General features: G+C 43.6%; 1 protein-coding gene across 10 annotated transcripts in view; it reads right to left on the bottom strand.

Moving 5' to 3' along the window:
- Positions 1–26091, bottom strand: part of ACTR3B (actin related protein 3B) — an 89093-nt gene that overhangs the window by 32299 nt on the left and 30703 nt on the right. For 3 of the 10 annotated variants that reach the window (XM_014828957.3, XM_014828954.3, XM_070516768.1), the window contains 6 exons: positions 21831–21955; positions 21059–21169; positions 9006–9101; positions 7374–7481; positions 3780–3923; positions 584–757 (listed from right to left, as the gene is read on the bottom strand). In XM_014828957.3, the coding sequence (XP_014684443.1) occupies positions 584–757; positions 3780–3923; positions 7374–7481; positions 9006–9101; positions 21059–21130 (594 nt within the window). In that variant the 5' untranslated portion in view covers positions 21131–21169; positions 21831–21955. Of the gene's footprint in view, positions 1–583; positions 758–3779; positions 3924–7373; positions 7482–9005; positions 9102–10001; positions 10052–15018; positions 15098–21058; positions 21170–21830; positions 21956–25372; positions 25437–26091 lie in introns of those variants that run through there. The other 7 variants (XM_044765684.2, XM_070516791.1, XM_070516765.1 and 4 more) reach the window with 6 other exon arrangements.

Here is a 26091-nt window from a genome sequence, read left to right as displayed (position 1 = left end):
TGCCTCAATTACCACTTCTGGAAAAGTAGCAATAATTCTTTCTGATTACTAGTTACAGTGATGCTATCTGTAACTCTTGAAGACTAACAATGGAAAGGCTGGTCCTCAGAGAGAAGCTTCAACTAACTTGCAGCAGGGACCACAGCAGGACCAACTGTCCTCACGTAACAAGTGGGATGAGGAAGGATGATCAGAAAAGACGGAAAGGTTCTATGTTATCCCCTTTTATACAGAGGCAACTTTCATTTGGCCCCTGAGATTAATTAGTTTTCATATTAACATGAGATTAATTTCCATTCCATTATCTTCTATTGCTCTTAAAACTTCTTCCTAACCACTCGTGGTATAATCAATCGTTAACTATTTAACAGATAAGTCTACGGAGAGGCAAATGGAAACAATCAATCAAGCAGACGTCGCCCACAGGCTGTACCAGTCTGCAGAGTGACCCACACCAGTCGTCCTCACCGAAGGCAGTTATCTTGCTCAGCGACCTTCACAGAGAACGGATCTTTATGCACACCAGGTGGCAGTATCACTCCACAGATGCCATACTTCAGCACACAAAAAGCAAACATCTTACCTCTGGATGAAAGAAAATTTCAGGTCCCAGAAACCTTTCGTAGCCGACATCTATGATGAACTTCTTCTGGTTGATCGCATTAATACCCGTGTACTGCTTGATCCACTTCCGGGGATCCACATCATACTTGGCAAATTCCTTGACTATATCAGGGCAAATGTAACAGTATTTCTCCTGCATGCACACACACAAAGACGTCACCAGTCATTAATAACTACCCAGAGTCTCTTCCCTCGGATAAATACCCAGTAACCCCAAGCATTGAACACACTCCTGGAACGAGTCCCATCCACACACCACAACTCCAGTGTGGACAGCATGGTCACAGTAGACGTGACCATGCTCTGATTTTGGACATTAAGTCTACTTTCTTTGCAACTTGGCTATTAATCTCAGCCTTACTCTATCAAATTATTTTGCCATATTATCTGAAATAATGTCTAAAGAGATCTACTAATTATCTTGTCTCCATTTCCTCTTTCCTTATTCCTCTTAGGCCCCCACGTGGCCCCTGCCCAGGCACTCACTGCCGTCCACTCTGGACCAGCAGACCTGCACACAGCCAATCCACTGAATGTGGGAGATGTCATCCTGACGCCCAGCACAGTCTATCAGCTGTTCATTAACCTGCTGTGCAGTCTGACACAGCACAGTCATTGGCTCCACAACAAGTATTTACTAAGTGCCTAGGCACATGGGATGCATAAGTGACAAACACACCCAGACCCCTGCCCACTGGAGCATGAGCTCTGGCTGAGACGCGGGCAGTAAGCAACAACCACAACAAATAAGTAAATGACGTGGTAGGTTCTAAGGTTCTAGAGACCACGGGAAAAAGCAAAGGCAGACTTGGGTAGGAGTACTGGAGTTGCTCCTGCAAGATAATTTGCTAATGGTTTTCACCTGGGCACCAGCAACCAGCCTGAGATGTGCGAACTGTCTCCTCAGCATCAGGTGATGCTTAATTGGGTTGACCATCTGTCCTTAGAGCTAACCTCAGCAAAGCAGCAGGTGGCACCTGGGTTCCAGCTTCTGAAAGCAAGCTTCCCGTGGGCAGGAGCCAGGGGGGTTCTGTTCAACACCTGGCACTGTTGTCAGGCACATAAGTGGTGCTCATAACACATTTTGGAAGTACCTCTGAAGGTGTTTTTGTGATATTAAAAGTTTCTTAGAATCCCTGAACATTCTAATACCATCCTTGATAAACTCTAGCAGAATTATAAGATTAATGGGCAAGATGTGTTACACAACCCTGTGTTCCCTGATAACAGCAAGTCAGTCGATACAACTTTAAATCTACCAGGCTGGAGACAAAAACATGCAGTTGTCTGAGAGCCCTGGTCCATTTCTTATGGCATCTCCACCAGCTTAGCTGATGGCAGGAAGTGCCTCCAGGACGGTGAGTGGAGTGCAGCAGTGTTAGTCTTAAGTTCCGGGCTCATGCAGCAAGGATGGCATGAGCCATGATCTACGCGGCCTCAGCCCTGCTCACGACCACAGGAGACGGCCATGGTGGTAACATGACCCAGGGGTAACTCTAAACCGCTCTTTCCAGGATGTCTTCCTTTACAGAAAGAGGTGAGATGAGCACTGAGAGCAAGGCTAGCCCACACAGCAGGGGCAGTGCAGCCGATGTGTGGAGTAGACAAGGAGTCTCTCCACAGCTGAGCGATATGCTGTCATCACCTGAATGGGCCAGCTCCGAACTCAGGGTCAGAATTGGAGCCCAGAGAGCCAGTGAGTAAAGTATATGCCACGAGAGGACCAGGAAAGCAACCCCACGAGTGACCACACTCAGGAATCTTTACTGAAAAGGGGAACATTCGCGCTCCCCCGATCGACTCGAGCATCGGAACGAGAGGGTCAATTCTGATTCACATCTGTAACAGATTTGGGGCGGCGAGGGACCGCGGATCAAATATTCAAATTTCTTTCACTGAAGAAAGGGAAGGAAAGGGAGAGGGGAAATCCTGGCAAATATTTTAGTCTAAAAAGAAAGTCTTCTGATACTTCTGTAAACTTTCCCAAGAGGAAAAGGACCAGCTCTTCCAGCGTGCCCAGGACTGCACCGTTCCAGCGCAGAGTGCCCTATCCCTGGAAACTCCAGGCCTGGGAACACCGGAGCAGCTGCCACCCTGCCCGCAGGAGCCCTACCTATACCAGTGCACCCTGTCCTAAAAATACCCGTTTTTACCAAGAGTGTCATGCACAGTGCGGGCGTCATCTCTGATGCTTCCTTTCCTTCAAGCAGCCTCAGCTACGGGGGCTGGGATGGGAGGAAAGCAGTCGGGGTGGGGAGTCAGGTTCGCCTCCCTTTAAACTCCTCTGCAGCTCAAAAACTGTGTGTTCTAAGAGAAGGAGATGCTTGGGGTCACATGTGACACCCCACACTTAAATCCTCCAAAAACAAACAAAATCCTTCCCTCTTCACCTATAAATAATTATCCTTGCATTACTAAGAATCTCTTACATTCTAACTAAAAGAAAAATCATTTGCCCTGATTTTGCAACCTGAAAATAAAAGTTCTTTAGAAAGAGTCAACTGCTACGTACAGAGCAATACAGAGACTAGTCAGGTGAACATTTTAAATCAGGACCAACAGCCATTTTTCTCCTTCTCTCACTTCTCTAATTTTAAAACTTCCTGTAACTTTTCGAGCATGGTAACTAGAGTCTAGCAAACACTGGCGTATTTTGTTTAGTGATTCTGGATCCTAGAATGGCACTATCCTGCCGTGTAATTCTCAGGGTACAGAACTGCACACGACAGATGTTGGAAGTCAGTTTGAATACTGGTCACCTCCAGGATTCCTAACAGTCACAGTTGCTGCTGCTGTTTGCTCCCTATTCTAGAAATGAAGCACGGAGGGAGATGTGGAAGACACATTCAGTTAACTGAAGGTCCTATCCAATTAGGCTCCAATTAAATGATTCTGTACCGTGCAGCCGGGGCTCAACACCGGCTGTCAGGCTGTTCTCATTTACAGCTGGAACCTCCACAAGCATTTACGTTCAGAGGAAGAGGCGAAGCTTTAGTCCTTCAGCCCCTTAACTCAAGTGGTAAACAGATCAAGACCCACATTCACGGGGAGGGGAGAGGAAGGAAGGTGGGGGCAGGGTGATGGCAGCAAGGGGAAGTGTCCAGACACCATTTCTCTCTCACCCCCAAACCGGCCCGTTTCCCATCTGTTTTTACCTTAATGGCTTTTGCGGTCTCCAGTGACTGCTCAGGAGGGATTCCCACCTCCCTCTCCCTTAGCAGCTGTTGAATGAAATACGTAATATCTCTACCTGCAATGGGGATGTGTTTGATGCAGCTTCCGATTACATAACCCTCCGCCTGGGGAAGAAGAGGAGCAGAGGGACCGCGTGAGCAACTCCCGGGACTCTGAGCTGGACCCGCCCTCCCGGCACTCGGCACTGTCACCAGCAGCATGTACCTCTGCCCTCCCGGCACCCAGCACTGGCAGCATGCACCGAAGCCCGCTCTGCAAAGCTCAGGACTGGAGCACACAATCCCTCACTGTAACCTGACACTCTCCAGAAACAAACTGACACTTATGAGCAACATGAGGAGGAAAACCACTCAGGACAGTTCACTTCCAAACAGTAATGCTGTCTGTCAGAACACAGAATCCAATCGAATTTTTTGCTCCTCTAACAAAAAGGAAAATGTTTTATCTGTAAGTCGTTAAACCAACTATAAGTCTACTTATCTGTAAAAGTCAACAATTTGGTTAAGTATGCATGACTTAGATTCTAACGACCTGGATTCAAATCCCGGTTCCACCTCTGTCGGCTGAGTGACCGTGGACAAGTCTGTTAACATGTTTTAGCTTCAGTACCTTCACCCATAATACGGGGCAAGTGGGGCCAGCCTGGTGGCGTAGCAGTTAGGTGCGCACGTTCTGCTTCGGCAGCCCAGGGTTCACCAGTTCGGATCCCGGGGGCGGACAGGGCACTGCTTGGCAAGCCATGCTGTGGTAGGCGTCCCACATAAGCTATGTACTGCTCATCAAGCCTTGGTGTGGCAGATGTCCCATGTATAAAATAGAGGAAGATGGGCATGGATGTTAGCTCAGGGCCAGTCTTCCTCAGCAAAAAGAGGAGGATTGGCAGCAGATGTTAGCTCAGGGCTAATCTTCCTCAAAAAAAAAAATACGGGGCAAGTAGTAGTACCCCGTGGGTTTCCAATACAGAATTAGTGAAATGCAGTAGGTCAAGCACACAGCACTTGTCTGGCAGGTACAAACGACTCGAGAAATGGTTCCATTGGCTGTATTAGGTGCTGTATTGTTAGCAACAACTCTGAGAAGCTAACCTACACAGCACGCTATCTGAGACCTCGTAGGTCACGAGCTCAGCTCCTTGCACTCCACTGCCCTCCCAGAGCCAGGAAACGAGCTGGGGCCGACCGCCAGCGGGCTGGGGCCATGAGTTCACGCGCCTGCAGCTCACAGCCGGCCCGAGCCCCCGCACCACCTTCCTGTGGGCACAACACACCACGATAGCCACAGGCTTGGCACACTTCCAGCGTGCTTATGGGGGCTGCGGGGCAGAGGGGGTAACTCCCAGCACAGTTTCATCAGATGAAGAGGAGACACTCGGGTCTCGCACATACAGCACTGGCCTCTGTGCCACCCGTCCAGTGGGACAGCGGGCGCTGGAGGGAACTGCCGGCTTCACCTCACAGACGCACTAGTTCTAACGATTATAAAGCTGCAGGACAAGTTACGGAATTCCTCTCATCTTTCTTTCTGATGTAGCCAACTTCTGGAAGTAAGAGAAGAATTGGCCTTTCCAGAGTCCAAATTATTTGTAAAATATTTTATGATGGAGATAAAAGATATGCACAAATTATTGAAATAGTAAAGATCAACTTAAACTCATAAGAATATTAGCTCTCCACCACAAACTATTCACAATTATTACATTCTACGCAATATATATAACATTTCTATAATTAATTCAACCAGTGTTAAATAAGTATCAGCTTCATCACAGCATCAAAAACATTAAAACAACCCACATGTCCAACAGTAGGAAACTAACTCAGTGAATTATGCAACACCCACATGATGGGCTATTATATACTTATTAAATTTTTTTTCACAGAATATTTAACCATAAGAAAAAATATCAGGGATAAATCAATACACAAAATACAACTTTAGGATTATATTATACAATTAGAATACAAAACCAGACGTAGGATATTCCAATTTTGCTTACAACGTGTACACACATGTGTCTAAGAAAAAAAGCTTAGAAAGCTACACGACCAAAAGTACAATACACAGTTCTCCGGGTGGGTTTGCAGGTCGTTTTATTTTCTTCTTCACATTTCTCTATTTTATCCAAATTTTGTACAACAAATGTAATTTTTATAATCAGGAAAATAACTGAACTAAGATACAGATGAAAATTTTAAAAACAACTTTCTCTGTGAGCCTGTACACCCCGTGAAATTTGTTCTCTTTCCTTCTCCTCCATCAGACACAGGAGAAGGGCAGAGGGGCAGGCCCACAAGCCCCTCTCCCTGGATCTCGTCTGCACTGCTCAGGGAAGAAGCCAGAAGCCGGAATCTCCCCGTGAGCATTACATGTCAGGGCACTAACACTTCTCAGTGACCCACAAGAGGTGGCGGTGCTGTGAGACCCGCCTGAGGGTGCTCCCAGCATGGAGAACGCTGTGCAGGGCATCACTCACACCTGCCCCCTTTCCTTGCCCCACCCTGTGCAAAGGGCACACCGGCAGGGGCACAAGGATGGTGCCTGGGAGGAATCTGGCTTTTTCCTTCCTGTCTGTAGGCACATCAACCACTAATCCTTCCCCTCCAGTGATTTCTGACCTTGAAGGAACCAAATCATTAGCATATTAGTATATCATTCCCTTAACTTCCAGAACTGAAATGGTGACCATTTTTTCAATTAAAGTAAATGAATTGTTTAAAAAAAACCCTAGTTTGCATTTTAAACAGGAGCTACACACATACACGTCAGATATGCAGAAAACGTACTTGTAAGATGCATAACTAACTAGTAACAGGGATGCCTGAGAAGGGGACCTCGAGGAGGAAGATCAGGAGAGAGCAAGTCTGACCTTCCACTGTACACCCCCATTTGGACAGTTTCAATTAATGTTCACAAAAAAAAACTTTAAATAGCATTTAGGTATGCAGTCCATTGGACCGACAGAAAAATAGAGATGTCTCTTGAAGCCTGAATTAGGAATCACTTCTCTAATATTTTGAAAATTAAAACCAAAAAGTGACATTGCAGAGAATTCTGCAAGTTGAAATGTACACTCTCCTTCTTGGCTCTTAAATATATTTTTAAAAGCAAGAAGCAATTCTCTAAAGCATGAGCTGGTGAGAGCTATCCACGGCTTGTCGCAGAACACACAGATCATCCTTCAAGTGGGCATGCACCACACCCAGATATCTGATACCCAAGCCGATGTCTACCCCGACAGCTCAGAACAGAAGCCAGGGAGGTCCTGCTGGGGATGTCACCCCAGGGGATCAAGCAGAGGCCCCGGAGACCCCAAATGACCGCTGGCACCCCAACGGCAGAATGTGCCACTGGAATTTAACATCGTCAACACCACGGGCGCTCAGCAGCTTTTTCTTTCTCACACACCTGGGCTTAAAAGTTCTTGTTACATTTCCTAACTAGAGATATGCCTTTAATGCGGTATTTTAGTTGTAAAAGGGTATTTTCTTAATTTCTTCCCTTACCTCAAGTCAGGTGAGGCCTAGAGAGAGAGAAGCACTGAACGTTCTGCTTACCACTGGGATAGCGTGGGTGACCCCATCCCCGCTGTCGATGACGATCCCTGTTAACGTACGTTCGCCAACTTGTCGAGACGTCCAAGATGCCGCTAAGGCCAGCACTGCCTGGACAAAAGACACAGAAACCGTCAGCATACGGGGAAATTTTCCTGGAGGATTCTGCCTGCTCGTTCTCAGACTCAGTCAATGAGCTCTTTCTCTCTTACTAAGTCTGCATAACTCTTTCCCTTCCCTAACCTCTATCTTCTCCCGAAAATTCAAATTCCAAGATGAACACCTAACACACAAATTTAGTATACCTAAAACTGCAGGAGTCAAGTTTTCAATAAAATAAAGCAAATTTTTACAAAGAAAAGCCACAAAGGAATTTTATTATGGAATAAGAAGATTTTAATTTCTAATCCACTGGTTCCCACTGTGGGCCCACAGACAGGCTGCAGTAAGATCATCTGTGGAGTTTCTAAGAAGACAGATTACTAGGCCTCACGCCCAGAAACTCTAATCTGGTAGGTCTACTTTAGTGGTCCTCAAGCTTCTGGCCCCCAGGGCACATCCAGCAATGTCTGGCGCCATTTTTGACTGTCACAGTTGGGGGAGGGCAGGCTGGAGGCGGTGCTTCCTCTAGTGGGAAGAGGCCAAAGATGCTGTTAAACACCCTACAATGCACAGGATGGCCCCCGCCACGAAGAACTGCCCAATCCACAGTACTGACGCTGGAAAACCTTGGTCTGAGATAAAGCCTGAGAATCTGTACTTTTAAAACACTCTCTTCAGGTGACGATGCACAGACCACTTTGAGAACCACAGGTCCAGTGTTTTCTAAAGTGTCTCCCTATTCTGAGGAAGGTAAACAACCTAGGGGAGGGGGAAGATTTCTGGAAGTGTTGGAATAAACAGATTTCTCTAATGCAGGCATTCTCAGACCTTTACTATGCCCGTGTGCACTGTGAATCACCATGCAGGGGCCACCGCACGGGGCGTCTCCCAAATCATCCTCCTATGCAACTCCTCCTTTTTCTTAAGAGTAAGGAACTAGTGTTACACAGAAAACATTTTAGAAAACACCTATTTCATTTATTCCAAAATATTTCAGTCCATTCCCTTATATAGGGTGGCAGAGCTGTAACAACTGAAACCAACAAAAATCCCCAGACTAAGAGAACAAACAGCTTCAGAGGAAGGTCTGCAAACTCATGGACCCACAGGAGCCCAAAGTCCATACGGAGGACCTCTCTACAGGTATTTATTTTGTTTGTTTTTTGTTTTTTTTTTTTATTAATGTTATGATAGATTACAACCTTGTTTTATTTTGTTTTTTAACAGGTTCTACAGTATCTTTTTTTTTATGATCAGAAGTGAAAGAAGCTTTCACTTTACATCTTGATCTTATCACCCAGAGAAAAGTGCATTAGATTTTAATGTACATAAAAAGATAAAGCCGGACAAATTTTATACCAACAGTATAAATGTTTGAACCGGAATGGGGGGCGGAGTGCATGTGTGTGTGCGTGTTTTGAGGGAGTGGAAAAAGGAAGACCACACAGCATGATCTTAACAGAGAGCCTCTGGAATCACCATTTCTTCCAGTAGATGGTCCTTTGGGAATCGTAAAATTCACTTTGATTTTACCTGAACCGCAATGTAGAGTCCTGGCACATTAAATGATTCAAACATAATTTCTGCAAGATACTCTCTATTTTCTGGCGTATTCAGTGGAGGTTCTGTCTATAAGAAAACAAAAATTCACTATATTTACCATTCACCCAAATTTCATGTAATTACATTAGAATCATAAAAAAGTTAAGCTAAAAGCAGTTTAATCAGGATGCTGTACAACTCCCTAATTTTATAGATAAACTCAGAGTGATTAATTAAAGAAATCTGGCTGTGAGTCTTAAAAGCTTTAAGATGGCAGAGTAAAGACCTCTCAGAACACTTCTGCTCTTATTAATCACCCCAAAACAAGAACAAGTCACAGAAAAGAAAATTATCTTGGATAACACCAACACCCTGAAACTGAACAGACCTGCAGCAAGTTGCCAAGGGCAGCGAAAACCCAACCAAGACAAGCGAGGAGACCGCAACAGAATACTGGCGACTTCAGATCCCAGGCGAATTAGAGCTCTCCACAGAAGAGCAAAAGCAGTGAGCCCGTGCTTGGACGAGAAGATCAGTTTGAGCAGCACAGCTGCAGGAGCGTTCCCACTCCCCACCTGCCACCTGCGCCCAGAAGGCAAGGTGAGACGGAAGACCTCTGCCGTCAGTCACAAGGCAGAGTCCAGGGCAGCAGCAGCTTCACCCAGATACCACCCTGCCCTCAGGCCTGAACTCTCGAACATTGCTATTCCAGGAAGAATGCCCCTCGTTCAAAGATGAGGAAAGAGCATAAGGAAACCAGCGAGAGACCATATGAAATACTAAAAGAAGAAGAGAGGGGAGAGAGGAGAGTAATAGGAAAACAAATGGCAGACAAAAAACATACACCCAGAAAAAGATAAAAACAAAGCAGAAGGAAATCGTGACCAAAGGCATTTCAAAAAATTCAAACGTCTATTTTTAAATAATAACCATTATCAAATAGGAGGAAATGAAAGGATTACAGAAAGATTAAAAGAATAAATAAACCTGCTTTTTGTCATTCAGCAATATGTTGTGGACATTTTTCCATGTCAATAAATATGGATACGCATCACATATTTAAAGCTGCAAAACAAAAACAAAAACAAAAACAAAAGAATGAATAAAAATTCTCCAGGCCTTCTGGCAAAAAAAAAAAGCCCACATTACCCTTTATTATGGACTGAACAGTGCCCCCAAAATTCCTATGCTGAAGCCCCAACCTCCAACATGACTGCATTTGGAGACAGGGCCTCCAGGAAGATAATTAAGGTTAAACGAGGTCATAAGGGTGGGGTCCTAATGCCACAGGACTGATGTCTTTGTAAGAAAAGGGAAAGACACCAGAGGACTGCACACAGAGGAGAGGCCACGGGAGGACACAGCGAGAAGACGGCAGGGGACTGCACACAAAGGAGAGGCCACGGGAGGACTCAGCGAGAAGACGGCAGGGGACTGCACACAGAGGAGAGGCCACGGGAGGACTCAGCGAGAAGACGGCAGGGGACTGCACACAGAGGAGAGGCCACGGGAGGACTCAGCGAGAAGACGGCAGGGGACTGCACACAGAGGAGAGGCCACGGGAGGACTCAGCGAGAAGACGGCAGGGGACTGCACACAGAGGAGAGGCCACGGGAGGACTCAGCGAGAAGACGGCAGGGGACTGCACACAGAGGAGAGGCCACGGGAGGACTCAGCGAGAAGACGGCAGGGGACTGCACACAGAGGAGAGGCCACAGGAGGACACAGCGAGAAGGCAGCCACCTGCAAGACAGGAAGAGAGGCCTCACCAGGAACCAACTCCACCGGCACCTGGATGTGGGCCGCAAAGCCTCCAGCACTGTGAGAAAACAAACATCTGTTGTTTAAGCCCCCAGCCGATGGTATTTCAATCCCGCAGTTAGAGCTGAGACAACCTTAAAGCGGGAGAAGCACAGGCAGCGCGGGCCATCAGCACAGACCCTGGAGCCCCGGGCCCCTGGGGCCACACTTACAGTGTTCAGGGCGGAAAGGCCTGACCTAAGAAGTCTACATCTCGACGGACTGCCAACCCAGTATGTTGCAAAAACACAACATCTTTAAATATACAAGACCTTGGAGAATTTGGTTTCCATGAGCCTTTCATGAATTAACTACTAGAAGACAAACTTTAACCAAACAAGAAGAAAGCAGAAAGTATAGCCAAAGACTTAGAGTGAGCAATTAGCCCATCTAAGATGTAAGACCAAAGATTTCTCTTTTCTGGGAATTAAAGTTACAGAACAGAATGTACATGTAATAAATTAAAACAGTAGAAATAATATCAAGTTGAGACGTGTAGACGGAAAGGAGGAGAGAATAGAAAGACACTGATATCCTCTTATCGTGGAATCAAAAGGTATTGTTATATAAGAGGCACCACTATACACAAATTTATAAATGTTAAAATGACCATCAGTTTAGTAACATAATCAACAAAAAGCAGGTGGCAGAAGAAAGGAAGAGGAGAAAAGAAAATGTGGAAATGTACCCACTTGGTCACTAATCACAGCAGAAAGTAGTTAATCACCCCTAAACAAATATATGGTAAACATATTATATGCAATTATAGTTACATAAAACACGTAAAAAAAAACCACCAAATTATCAGAAAGAACACACACCCAATACAAAGCAAAGAGAAAACCAAGCCTGAATTTAAAAATACTAATACATGAATAAAACACAGTAAAAACAAACAGCACGACATAAAGTAAAATGGCTGCACTAAAACCGAGCATGTCCGCCACACGTGGCATGCAACACCGGGGGTCAGCACGGGAGCTCTGAAGTCCAACCCGCTGGGTCACATCGCGGCCTTCGACTTCACTAACTTTGGGCAGTGACTTCGTCTCTGTGTACGATCAGCACCTATGCACAGAGGTGGAAACAGGAAGGGGGTCTACGTGCTCCCAGCAGCACCTGGCACACGGAATGTGCTCGATGAAGGAGGGTTATTGGTACTAAAATCATCAGCAAACACAAGTGAGAAACTCACCAACTGAAAAGGAAAAGTCTCTCAGCTAAGACCAAGAAACAAAATCAAATGACATTCTACAGGCAAGAGACGTCTCAAACCAGGGGCTGGCAGAGGTCAGAAGTCAGCATTGTCTACAAGCACCAGAAGACCAGAAACAACCTAAATGCCCATCGTTAGGGAGCTGATTAAAGAAATTATGCCACATCCATAAAATAGACTACTTTGCAGCAATTAAAAAGGATGAGCTCTGTATGTCCTGATATGAAAACAGTCTCTATAATAATCTCTATTGCTTTGGTTCTGCAAGATGAAAAAGTCCTGGAGATCTCTTACATGACAATGTGAATACAGTTAACAGTACTGAACTATACAGTTAAAAATGGTTGGGGGTAAATTTCATATTAGGTTTTTACCAATTTTTTTTTTTTGCTGAGGAAGATTCACCCTGAGCTAACATCCACTGCCAATCTTCCTCTTTTTTTTTTTTAATTTTTTTTTTATTAATGTTATGATAGATTACAACCTTGTGAGATTTCAGTTGTACATTACTGTTAGTCATGTTGTGGGTACCCCACTTCCCCCTTTGTGCCCTCCCCCCACTCCCCCTTTTCCCTGGTAACCACGGATCAGATCTCCTTGTCAATACACTAACTTCCACCTATGAGTGGAGTCATATAGAGTTCATCTTTCTCTGACTGGCTTATTTCGCTTAACATAATACCCTCGAGGTCCATCCACGTTGCTGCGAATGGCCCAATTTTGTCTTTTTTTATGGCTGAGTAGTATTCCATTGTGTATATATACCACATCTTCTTTATCCAATCATCAGTTTATGGGCATGTAGGTTGGTTCCACGTCTTGGCTATTGTAAATAATGCTGCGATGAACATAGGGGTGCAAGGGACTCTTGGGATTTCTGATTTCAGGTTCTTAGGATAGATACCTAGTAATGGGATGGCTGGGTCATAGGGTATTTCTATTTTTAACTTTTTGAGAAATCTCCATACTGTTTTCCATAGCGGCTGCACCAGTTTGCATTCCCACCAACAGTATATGAGGGTTCCTTTTTCTCCACAACCTCTCCAACATTTGTCGCTCTTGGTTTTGGATGTTTTTGCCAATCTAACGGGTGTAAGGTGATATCTTAGTGTAGTTTTGATTTGCATTTCCCTGATGATTAGCGATGATGAACATCTTTTTATGTGTCTATTGGCAATATTCATATCTTCTTTTGAGAAATGTCTGTTCATGTACTCTGCCCATTTTTTGATCGGGTTGTTTGTTTTTTTGTTGTTAAGCTGTGTGAGTTCTTTGTATATTATGGAGATTAACCCTTTGTCGGATAAGTGGCTTGTAAATATTTTTTCCCAATTAGTGGGCTGTTTTTTTGTTTCAATCCTGTTTTCCCTTGCCTTAAAGAAGCTCTTTAGTCTGATGAAGTCCCATTTGTTTATTCTTTCTATTGTTTCCCTCAACTGAGGAGTTATAGTGTCCGAAAAGATTCTTTTGAAACTGATGTCAAAGAGTGTACTGCCTATATTCTCTTCCAGAAGACTTATTGTTTCAGGCCTAATCTTTAGGTCTTTGATCCATTTTGAGTTTACAATCTTCCTCTTTTTTGTATGTGAGCCACCACCACAGCATGGCCACTGACAGACAAGCGGTATAGGTCTGTGCCCAGGAACCGAACCCAGGCTGCCAAAGTGGAGCACACCAAACTTAACCACTAGGCCACTGGACTAGCCCACAACTTTTTTTTCCGAGGAACATCAGCCCTGAGCTAACATCTGCCACCAATCCTCCTCTTTTTGCTGAGGAAGACTGGCCCTGAGCTAACATCCATGCCCGTCTTCCTCTATTTTATACATGGGACATCTGCCACACCAAGGCTTGATAAGCAGTACATAGCTCCATGTCCAGGATCCGAACTGGCAAACCCCGGGCCGCCAAGCAGAGCGCACAAACTTAACCAATGTGCCACCACACAATTTTTTTAATAAAAAACAGGTGTTCAACAGTATGTATATTTTGTTATCATTTGTATAAAACAAAAGTTTATGCATAATCCATATGCCTGTACACAATTATGTCTGGAAAGACGAATCGTGAACCCGTCAAGAAGTGGTAAAGGTGGTTTCCTCTAGCAAGGGGATCTGGGAGGCAGAACAGAGGTGGGATGAGGCAGACTTGCCCTGGAAATCCTTCTGCACCTTCTGAATTCTGTGCTGTCTGTGTATTATCTTGTCAAACAGACAAACCTGGCCATCAGCTAGCTTATGCTTTAGTTTGGACTCTCATGTAGCAACTGATGCTAAGCTCAACCACAGGGCCCCAAGGAGGCTTTAACCATTTGAATATATTCCCTGGATGGGAGAGAGAAGCAATCTTAAACCATGGGAGAGGAACAATGACATCACACTCAAAAGCATGTTGTAAATAAGAGATCTCAAAGCCACTCAACCACGTATTACTTATTTTATATGCGCCTACCTCAAGGGGTTGGGATTAAATTTCTTAATACCTGTAAAGTGCCCGACACAGTTAGCACTCTAAGAGTTAGCAATGATTTTCGATTCCTTTCATTTAAAGCGCATGAGATTGCACAGCATTGGCTACGATAAACTGTCAAGGTCCCTCCTATGAATATGAAAAGCAAGCCTAACAGCTGCCTCCGCAGGGCTATCGGTGGGGTTACAGGCATGAGTGAAGGCAAGTGAATTCCCGGGGAGGGCATGGGCTGGGCACACAGCAAGCACTCAGTCCACATCCCCGTAACTACCAACAGTGGACCTCCCACATTGACTGTAGGGATCTAGAAAGTTTTCTCACCCTGAATAGGAACCCAAGCACCTTAATAGTAAGTTAACTTTATAAACAAAGCATTTAAACTGAGCAGAGGGGAGAAGGATGGAGAGAGAAAGGTGGAAAGGAATGAAAGTGAGAGCACGGTCAGGAACGCTTCCTGCCTGCAGCCAAGAGCGGCCTGCTTGGTCTGAAGCAAAAAGCGAGCCTACAGAAAGACATTACCAACAGGATTAGATCAACCCCGGCTCCCTGGATGCTCCATGGGTTTAAGTCCATCATCAAGTGACGTCCCAAATAAATCCTAGATGGATGAAGATTAAGTATAAACATGAAAGGAAAATAGGTTTACTACATAAAAATTTAAAATTATTATAGATGTGCAAAATATAACCTACAAAGGCAAAAAAAAAAATCAACTGAGAAAAAAAATCTGCTGCTGACACAAGCTTCCTACGTATCACAGGAAAGAGTTCACAGAATAAACAAAACGTGGCACGGACATGCGGTGGAATATTACTCAGCCCTAAGAAGAAAGGAAATTCGGACACATGTTACACAGATGAACCTTGAAGATGTTACGTTAAGCGAAATAAGCCAGTCACAAAAGGACAAGTACACTATGATTCCACTTACATCACATAGAGACAGAAAGCAGGATGGAGGGCACCAGCGGCGTGGAGAGGGGAAAGGGGAGTTGGTGTTTAACGGGGACAGAGTTTCAGTTTGGGAAGACGAAAAACTTCTGGAGATGGATGGTGGTGATGGCTGCACAACAATATCAATGTACTCAATGTCACCAGACTGGACATTCAAAAGTGGCTAAAAGGTAAATTTTAGGGTATGTACATTTTATTAGAAAGAAAGTTTTTTTTTTTAAGATTTTATTTTTCCTTTTTCTCCCCAAAGTCCTCCCAGTACACAGTTGTATATTCTTAGTTGTGGGTCATTCTAGTTGTGGCATGTGGGATGCCGCCTCAGCATGGCTTGATGAGCAGTGCCACGTCCACGCCTAGGATCCGAACCAGAGAAACCCTGGGCCACCGAAGTGGAGCACAGTGGATATTTCCTGTCTGTTTGGGTAGACAACTGGGTAGACGATTGTACCGCCATTATAATGAGGGTTATGAAGACTGTGTATGAAAATGGGGGGATGGATGGAGGATACAATATTGAGTGTGAAATCATACAGAGACATGGGTGAAAATTTAAATGAAAATTACTAAATGTTAGTAACAATCACATTAACGTGATGGGATTGTGAAAAGTCCCATAAACAGCTTCCAAATTTCCTCTATCATACTAATAGTTCTATAATGAGAAAAAGTCTTTACATGGGGTAGGTTACGGCCTGTGGGAAAGGACAAGAGAGACTCCTCATACAACTTTCTGACCTGTTTATCCATAGAGAAAGAAACTTGACAGAAGCAAGACAGCAACACAGAGCAGGACACACAGCAGCAGCCCTTGACACAGCTTTTCCCTGGCCTGTCGGCTCCCCAATGTGGATGACACTCTGCACGCAGGCAGAATTCAGTCTGAGTTGTAAAAACGGTTGAATGCTTGTTTTGCCACTGTCTTCACATCTAGGGGCCCATCATTACGGCAGGCACTGCAAGTTACCTACCCAGTATCCACTCTCCCTCTGCCTTACTGATAAACCACAAGTCAATCACAGGAGGAGGCAACAGGCCCTGAGGAAAAGCATTTCCCAGAATTCCTTGTGGACAGAGATGGCTAAGTGAGTAAGTTCTGGCCAATAAGAAGCAAAAGCTGATGACTTCTAGAAAAGCTCCTTACAAGGTTAGCAGACTCAAGTAATAGACTCCCTCTTGCCCTTAACTACTTTCCTGGAAAACAGAGGTGATGACTGGAGCTGCAATAGCCAACTTGTGATTGTGGGGCATCCTTAGAATGGAAGCCATATGCTAAAGACACTGGAGCACAGAGCTGCCATACCAGCACTGGCCTCCCTACTACCAATTTGTTTAAGAAAAATAAAACCCCTAACTTGTTTAAACTACTGTTTTTTACACTTCCATTACTTGCTGCCAAACAATTCACCATCTGTCAAGAATTTACATTAAAATCCATGTACTTCCATTTAATGGAACATTTACAATATAATTAGGTTCTCCTGGTTCTTGAATCAAACTCAGCATTATTACGGGAATATCCTCACAGGTTCTGAGAACCATAACCATAAATCCATTTCTTCCTCAATCTTCCATTTCTTCTATGTTTACTACAAGTAACTGTTCTTTTAGAAGACCGATTTAAACAAAAATTTCCCAAACCATTATTTATCATAAGGTCTAAACTAGAGGTATTGAGTTTCTTACTTTTCCTCAATACTGAATGACACAATTAAAACATACAACTGCAAGCTACACAAACATTTTTATTCATAACAATGGTAAAATATCATGTGATATTGATTCAAAAATAATCAGTATCATAAAAACCAATCCATATTTCTAGATAAAGACAGCAAGCAGAACACATGTACCTAATATCACTCCACTCCCATACTCCACAGTTTGGTGGCACTGAGTACATTCACTTTTTTTTTTTTTTTTTAAAGATTTTATTTTTTTTTCCTTTGTCTCCCCAAAGCCCCCAGGTACATAGTTGTATATTCTTAGTTGTGGGTCCTTCTAGTTGCGGCATGTGGGACGCCACCTCAGCGTGGCTCAATGAGCAGTGCCATGTCGGCGCCCAGGACTCGAACTGACGAAACCCTGGGCTGCCTGCAGTGGAGTGTGCAAACTTAACCACTCGGCCACGGGGCCAGCCCCTACATTCACATTTTTAAAGGGTAAAGAAACCCTTTAAAAATATAAATCCTCAAGGAAGGGCGAACAGGAGAGGAGATGACAATATCCTAGAAGCTGGAAAGCACATGGGCCAGCAGTAATTAACTTAGTAACCTCTGCACTGGCTGGTGGCTACTGAATTAGGCAGAGTAGGTCTAAATCATTCTCAAGAACCAGGAAGTGGGGGGCCGGCCCCATGGCCAAGTGGTTAAGTTCGTGCACTCCACTTTGGCAGCCCAGGGTTCCCCTGGTTTGGATCCCGGGCATGGACGTGGCACCGCTCAACCAGGCCACGTGAGGTGGCGTCCCACACAGCACAACCAGAAGGACCTATAACTAGAATATACAACTATGTACTGGGGGATTTGGGAAGACAAAGAAGAATCAAAAAAAAAAAAAAGGAACCAGGAAGGGAACTATTATAGTAAGTCAGGGCATACTGCATGTCGTGGTTAATTTTATGTGTCAACTTGACTCGACCTAGAGATAATCGGTAAAACATTATTTCTGGGTGCGTCTGTGAGGGTGTTTCTGGAAGAGACTAGCATTCAGTAGACTGAGTGAAGAGTTCTGCCCTCACCAGTGTGGATGGGCATCATCCAATCCACTGAGGACCCGAATGGAACAAAAAGACGAAGGAGGATTTTCTCTCTCTCTCCTTGAGCTGGGACATCCATCCTTCCTGCTCTCGGACACTGGAGCTCCTGGTTCTCGAGCCTTCTTGAGCAGCACACGCCATTTGCTCTTTCTTGCTTGATTCACATTCAAAAGTTTACAAATCTCTTCTGAAGTTACAACTCAATTTTCATTTAAGAGCACTGCAATTCTTTCAAATATATGATTCTGGCAGTTCAGTATGGGAGAAAATAGTATGATTCTCATTTGCTATCTGCTCGAGCCACATGACCAGTATGAACTGAGTCTCTGAAACTTTTTGAAAAGTATGAGCCGTAATGAGCTCATTCTCCCCCTCTATGTGCAGATGGCTAGTCACAGTAGTCAGAAAGGACAGTTCTGTGAGCTACTAAGGGACCTATAACTCAGACCTCTTAGACTCTCTTCTACCAAGAGGCCTCCTCTGACGTACAGGTCAGTAAATGCCTCCAGTTAACTTCTATGACTGGCCACAAATCTGTACACCTGCTTTACTCCCCTTTAACTACTCCATTAACTGATAATTAAGGGTGTAAACCTGAAAAATTCACCATTCTCATCACCTCCTCGATCACATCATGCAATGAACTGACTTGCAGACTTCAAAGCACAATACATATAATAGAATATTTTCTTGTCTTTAATTTAATAAATTTGATTCTTTCTGAATGTTCATTGCAGGTACTCATTTTTGGCAAATGGACTTCAGCTTTTCCATGTTCACACCAAATATCTCCAATTCCTTCCTAGCAAGTGGTTTTATCTTACTAGCCTATGTATGCCAGCTAAATCAGAAAAACCTTTCTTTCAGGAGAAATTTCCTCTGAGCTGTGTCCTGGTGGTGTGCGTTTGCTCCACAGGCCTGAGATCAGACATCCCTCTACATGGACTAAGAGGGAGAGCTCCTAGCAAGGCGAGCTGAAGCAGACAGAAGGAAGCAGCTGGGCATGGTGCCTGGTCCTAAAACCCTATCCAACAACAGGTAGTTATGTGATGTGCTGGAGAAGGAAAAATGCCAAATGTGACAGGTGGGAATCTGTGATTTGTTTGGCTATAAAGACAAAACCACTCAGACACACTGCCAGCTTCCTGGCTCCGTTTACTCTACACAACCCACTGCAGAAGCACAGGACAGAAAAGACACAGGGGCGCATAAAACGCAGTACTCATACTGGGCAATTTCCAGTTGTGAAGACATAGCCAGAAAAACAGATCAGAGCACTTTCAAGGACTTGTTTTAATAGATATTAAATACATGGATTCCACTAACTACCCTAATAGCCTTGTGATTAACATATTTTAAGCCAGAGAGGTCTAAAGAGACATTCGATATTTAACATTAGAAAGAATTACATAATTGGATCGGGGACCCTTTGACAATGTACTTGCACGGAAAAAATCCAAAGCTAAATTATGGAGGTTTTAATATGCAGCTTATGTTACATGCAATTGCTCTCTATAAAGCAAGCACTGTGTACAGGTAATTAATTTTAACTTAAAAAGAACATTTCATGGAAGGAAACACATTACGTTGAGTAGAACAATAGAACAGATTCCACAACCAAGAAATATTTCTTCTCTGTGCTCTGTAATGTTTTATTTTGTTTGAACAAGACCAGTTAAGTTCATTAGTCCTCCCTTATCCACGAGGGACATGTTCCAAGACCCCCGGGGGACGCCTGAAATGACGGATAGTACCGAGCCCTATGTATACTATGTTTTGTCCTACATATACATACCTACGATAAAGTTTAGCTCACAAATTAGCATAGTAAGAGATTAACAACTAATAATAAAATAGAACCATTAGAACAATACACTGCAGTAAAAGTGATGTGAATGTGGTCTCTCTCCCTCACAATACCTTATTGTACTGTCCTCACCCTTCTTCTTGTGAAGTGAGATGACACAGCGCCCATGTGATGAGACGAAGTGAGATGGATGACTGAGCGCTGTGATGTAGCGTTCTTTTCCGACGCAGTTGACCACGGGTAACTGAAACCACGGATGAGGGGGACTACAGTACCATAATCAGGGCTCGTAACTCAGCTCAAGCGTATTTCACACTAAGACTTAAACCCTGGCAAAATAACACCTTGACTCGGGTTCCTCTGCTATAAGAAGCATAAAGTCATAGGCACCCAGCTACTTCACGAGGATATCAGAGTACAAGGCTGGTTTCCTACCCAATCTATTGCTCCTCCATCTTCCTTGCTCTTGGAGACCTGTGTAGGTGCTTACCCTCCTGGGGCCAGGTGATCAGAGAGGGTCCCCTCCCCAGCCCCAGCGAGAGGATCCTGATTAATCTAAACCTGTTAAGGTATTCCATTCCCCTTGCTAGTGACAGAGTTAGGCATGGATGGACGGGGCAAATCTGCTGGGAAGGTTTCTGAGAAACGGATTCTCAGTTCTTAAAAAGTGCTTCTACCTCTGAAAGCAAATACACCAAGAGGTGGTAGAGAAACTTGGGCAGCCATCTCTGGGGCATGAGGGGAACTGACCCAGGAGGCCAAGCCAGCGAGTGCACAAGCGGGGTCCTTGCTTCCACTGCCACGCTGCTGAAAGAACCAGCCCTGGAAACGCCTGATTCTGCCCCTCCTGCCTTGTGAGACAACGAACCCCTTCTGGTTTCAGACATTTTTGTTGAGCCTTCTGTTATTTGCCAAAGAAGCATCCTGATCCACAGAAATAGCTTCAGCAGGAATTAAAACTCCCCAGGGAAGAGTATCTTGAGTTTAAAATCTAAGCAATTTGGAATTTACAGAGATATACTCCCCTTAGACCCAGTTACTCACCATTAAAAAATAATGATCCTCAGGTTCAGCTCGAAGATATTTAAAAATCACTTGTTCCATGAACCTTTCCATAAGATCCCAGTCTTCAATTATTCCATGTCTTATTGGCCACTGAAGCAAGAGAAACCAAAGTCAGTCAAGGTCCAGTTCACAACAGCAAGAGCAACAGTTTACCAGCGCTGGCCTGGAAGAAGCTGAATTATCAGAGAATAGGGTCCTCTCCGCACCAAGTGAATGTTAACTCACGTACAGAAACAACAGGCACCCTCCCAGAAAGGTCAAGTTATATTACTGTTTATATTCTACTCCACCCCTTTCTGAGTACAAAGAATCGTCTTAACAATGGGTGACAGATGGAAAAGTGCAGCTAATCTACCATCCCATTCAATCTGGAGCATTTTTTTTTAGAAAAAATGTCTAGTTAAATAACTTTAGCGCTTCTTTTTAATTAATCAATCTGCAACTTTCCGTATCTGACAGACTCATCAGTCAACCTGCAACTCTACCCAGGCGCAGGGCTTGCTGTCACGTGTTAACCCAGCACTGCCTGAGCGAATCCTGCATTCCAGGACTTTGTAAATTTGCTTGATTCCCCACATCAAAAATACCCTATTCAAAAACAACAACAAAACCTCCTTCCAAACCTAAGAATGAAAATACATTCCATAACTCACAAGCACAATTTCTAGATAATCTACCATTCTGCATTATCCATTCCACTGCTCTGTTCCTGGCTATACACGGAAAGAAGCAATGCCCGTCAGAGGTCTACCTTTGTGGCGTACGTGGGTTTATCTATGGCTTCATCCCCTATGAAAAAGTCCAGGTCGTCAACGCCCCTCAGCACTCTCCTCTGGGCTTGGTCAACTACCTTTGCCGACTCTCTGATGGCAATACCTTAAAAAAAACACCACAAGATGCCCATCAATATCCACATCTGAAGGATCAAGCAAGGATAATATATTCCCTGTGTATATACAAGTAAGTTTGCAATGTTAGGGTTTTATCTGTGGTCAAGGCTGTTCACAGAAAAGCCACTATCAATGAGCGCATAAAATAACACAGAAACAAGTCATTACATTGCAGTATTATTTTCAGAACGGCACAAAGGAATTTGGCTGGTCTGCTTTTAATGCTGACAGAAACTACACAACTAAATTTCTCAGATTCACCTGGAAAAATCCCTTAGGACAGTAAGTGAAACACCCAAGGAGCATAAGCAGGTTCCAAATTTTAAAATACAATATAGGAGACAAAATTAAAAATATAACACAGAAGAGGAGAGTAAACTGAAAAATAAGGCCTATATGCTCTCATTTTAATAAAACTCTGCACCAGATAGATTTAAAATATATTTTTAGTCTTGTTACAGAAAAGAAAGTGATTTCTCATTAAAAGGGAAAACTAGGAGGATGCTGGCTTACATCTGTTGCAAAAAGAAAAGTGCAATAATCAAGCAACCGTTTTATGTAAAAATATTAGTGGCTCTATGATACATTATTTTAATAAGAGCTTCATCTTGATACGTGGGAATATACTTAGCAGTAAATAATCATATAAAACTTCACTCCAGAATTCAACATCTAATGAAACGTAGAAAGCTTCACGAAGATTCAAGTTTCCATTTAAATTCCTAACTCCTGGTCACACTCTGAGTTCCCATAAACTCACCTTCATCAAACTTATTCCAAAACAAATTAGTAAACACGTACAATTATTTTTAAAAGTAAATTATCTGAAATCCCTGTTTAACCCAAATGAAGAATGGCAACAATGGTATAAGAGTGAATTTGAATCCTTTTTCCCAGAAAGGCATCTTGAACTAACAGGCTGAAGAGGTGAAAAGAAAAAGATGCAGGACGGACATCCTTTTCTCACTTCAACTCACTGCCACATTTAGTGTTGAAGTTTGCAGGCTACAAAAGGTGGCACAAACCCTAAAGGACAAAATTTCTGCAGGACTGACGAAGCAGGTGTGACGTGGAAATGCTGGGGACCGAGCCTAGAGAGAGCGTCCGAGTCAGGAGCAGTGAGCGTGTCAGGGGCCATGAGGCTGAGAATAGGGACAGAAAAGTCTGGTGGGCCATAACTTACCAAAGCAATCTGTAGAAATAAATTAACCCACCTCTGAAAACTGACCACACCACACAGGATCATCTGACGCACAAACTAGGTATTTCAAAGGGCCCTTGGACAGATGGCTTGCAGCAGACCTCAAAAATCCTGACACAGTGTGCCGGCACAAGTCACAGATTCTATCCTCTAGGCAAGATCAAACTTAATTATGGATGAATTTAGAATTAAACTGTCAAGTCAAATATAAAAGATTGTGAAGAGACAAAGGCAAAAAGATTCTGCCATCTATGACATCATTCACATTTACCACGAATTTGAGGGCAATATATTTAACCAAAAGAAAAATCACCACCTTAAAGAAAAAAATGCTAAACTTATTGAGAATGAAACTACCACAAATTTTTTTTTTTTCCTTTTTCTCCCCAAAGCCCCCAGGTACATAGTTGTGTATTCTAGTTGTGGGTCCTTCCAGCTATGGCACATGGGACGCCACCTCAGCGTGGCTCGACGAGTGGTGCCATGTCCGCACCCAGGATTTGAACCAACGAAACACTGGGCCCCCTGCAGCACAGTGTGCAAACTTAATCACTCAGTCATGGGGCCGGCCCCTAAACAACCACAAAATTTAAATGACAACAAAGTAAACCTCATCCCTCCCAAAAAGGTAGATCAAAGTACTCTGATCCCAAATCATAGTAGATCTATGTTTTAGTGGCCCTTAGAAATAACAAAAAACCATAAAGTATACTTCTTTTAACTATTATACAGGAAGTAGCTGAGTCCAGGAAAGAGAGTAAAGGAATACAGAGAGCTTACATTCAAAATATTTTGTTTATACCTACAAAAAACAAAATGTAGTCCAAACAGTCCTTACGAGCTTGATGGAGACGTGTCTAAGAGGGTAGCTACCAATGACTATCTAACAGCATTCACAGATTACATGACTCATCACAGAATAATGACCTATGTCACTCCAGCAGCTATCTCCAGCACACCACAGCACACTACAGAACTCTGACTCAGGTATAAACAGAGAAGACAAAAAATGTACGGAGGATACTACGATGGAAAGGACAATAAATATAACAGATAACAGAATCAACATTTAAACCTTCCAACTGGCCACATATATGTGGCATCTCCATGAACTGGGATATCACGAAGCCATGAAAAAGAACGAAGCAGTTCTTCTTGTATTAACCTAGACGGATCACTAAGATGTGGTATGAGGAAAAAAGCGAGGTGGAAAACAGTGCTTGTGGTATGCCACTGCTTGGGTAAAAACATGTGTCTGCATGTTTGCTGGTGTATGCAGAGCATATCTAAGGAAGGATACAAAAGAAATCAGAAAGAGCAGTTGCCATCCAAGAGGGGAAGTAGATGGGACAAAGTTAATTTTCATTGTTTATTACCATTTCACTCTTCTATCACATGAATATATTACCTACTCAATATAAATTAAATTTGGACTTCTGCTTCTGGAAAGATGGAATAAACACACTTTTCCCTATTCCTCTCAATAAGTACAGCTAGAATCCCTGGACTTTATATATTAAAGGAACATAAAAAGATGCTGAGAGGTGAAGAGAAGATGGCAGACTGACTAGGGACCTCAGGACCCTAGGAACAACACAGTGGTGAGTTCTCTGGATTTTCTTTTTGTCTCATATATCCTATACTGGGTCCCAGGAACACCAATGAGCACCCAAAAAAAGGTCCCCCAAAAAGCCTATCTCCAGCCAAAGGAGATGAAAGGGGCACCCTGAAAAGATAGAAAACTTTAAAACAATGACCAGACTCCAGTCAAACACCACAGAAAAACAAAGCCCCACCCTCGGTGCCAGTGGATACCCTGTGGGGAGCCAGGACTCATCCCACCCAGCAGAAACAATCTGCCCCTCTGCTTCCACGATGGGGTTCTGTCAGAGCACGTCTAGCAGAAAGTCGGGACTTCCACCACCACCAGCAGAACAAGGCGCCCCTCGCCTTCCAGCCAGGATGCTATCTGCAGGGGCCTAGTGGGGAGCCTAAACTCCCACTCCCACTCAGCAGTAACATGGAGCCCCTCCCCAACTGAGTTTCAACAAAGGCCAAGTGGAGAACTAGAACTCCGACCTCAACATGGCATTAACAAGGGGCATCCCCCTTCCCCTGCTGGAGCCATATCAAAAATGGCTTGCTTCAGATATTCCATGCTTTGGATTGCAAGAATAAACATAGTCAAAATGTCCATATTACCTAAAGCAATCTGTAGATTCAATGTAATCCCAACCAGTATCCCAATGATACAGATCAGTCTGAAAGCTTCTGCAAGACAAAGGAAACCATGAACAAAACGAAAAGACAACCCACCAACAGGGAGGAAATATTTGCAAGTCATATATCTGACAAGGGGTTAATTTCTAAAATATATCAAGAACTCATATATCTCAATGACAAAAAGACAAACAACCTGATCAAAAAAAGGGCAAAGGATATCAACAGACATTTCTCCAAACGGGATACACAGATGGCCAACAGGAACATGAAAAGATGTTCAACATCACTAATTATGAGGGAAATGCAAATCAAAACTACAATGAGATATCACCTTACACCTATCAGAATGACTATAATTACCAAAACAAAAAAAAAACAAATGTTGGAGAGGATGTGGAGAAAAGGGAACCCTCATACACTGCTGGTGGGAAAGCAAACTGGCGCAGCCACTATGGAAAATAGTATGGAGATTTCTCAAAAAATTAAAAATAGAAATACCATATGATCTAGCTATCACACTACTGAGTATTTATCAAAAGAACTTGAAATCAATAATCCAAAGAGACTTATGCACCCCTATGTTCATTGCAGCATTATTTACAACAGCCAAGATGTGGAAGCAACCCAAGTGCCCATCAACTGATGATTGGATAAAGATGTGGTGCATATATACAATGGAGTACTACTCAGCCATAAAA

Source organism: Equus asinus, chromosome 1 (assembly GCF_041296235.1).
Source record: "Equus asinus isolate D_3611 breed Donkey chromosome 1, EquAss-T2T_v2, whole genome shotgun sequence".
In the NCBI taxonomy this organism is placed as follows: domain Eukaryota; kingdom Metazoa; phylum Chordata; class Mammalia; order Perissodactyla; family Equidae; genus Equus; species Equus asinus.
Note: the sequence above shows the minus strand (reverse complement) of the source record. Positions and strands in the feature narration are given on the sequence as shown.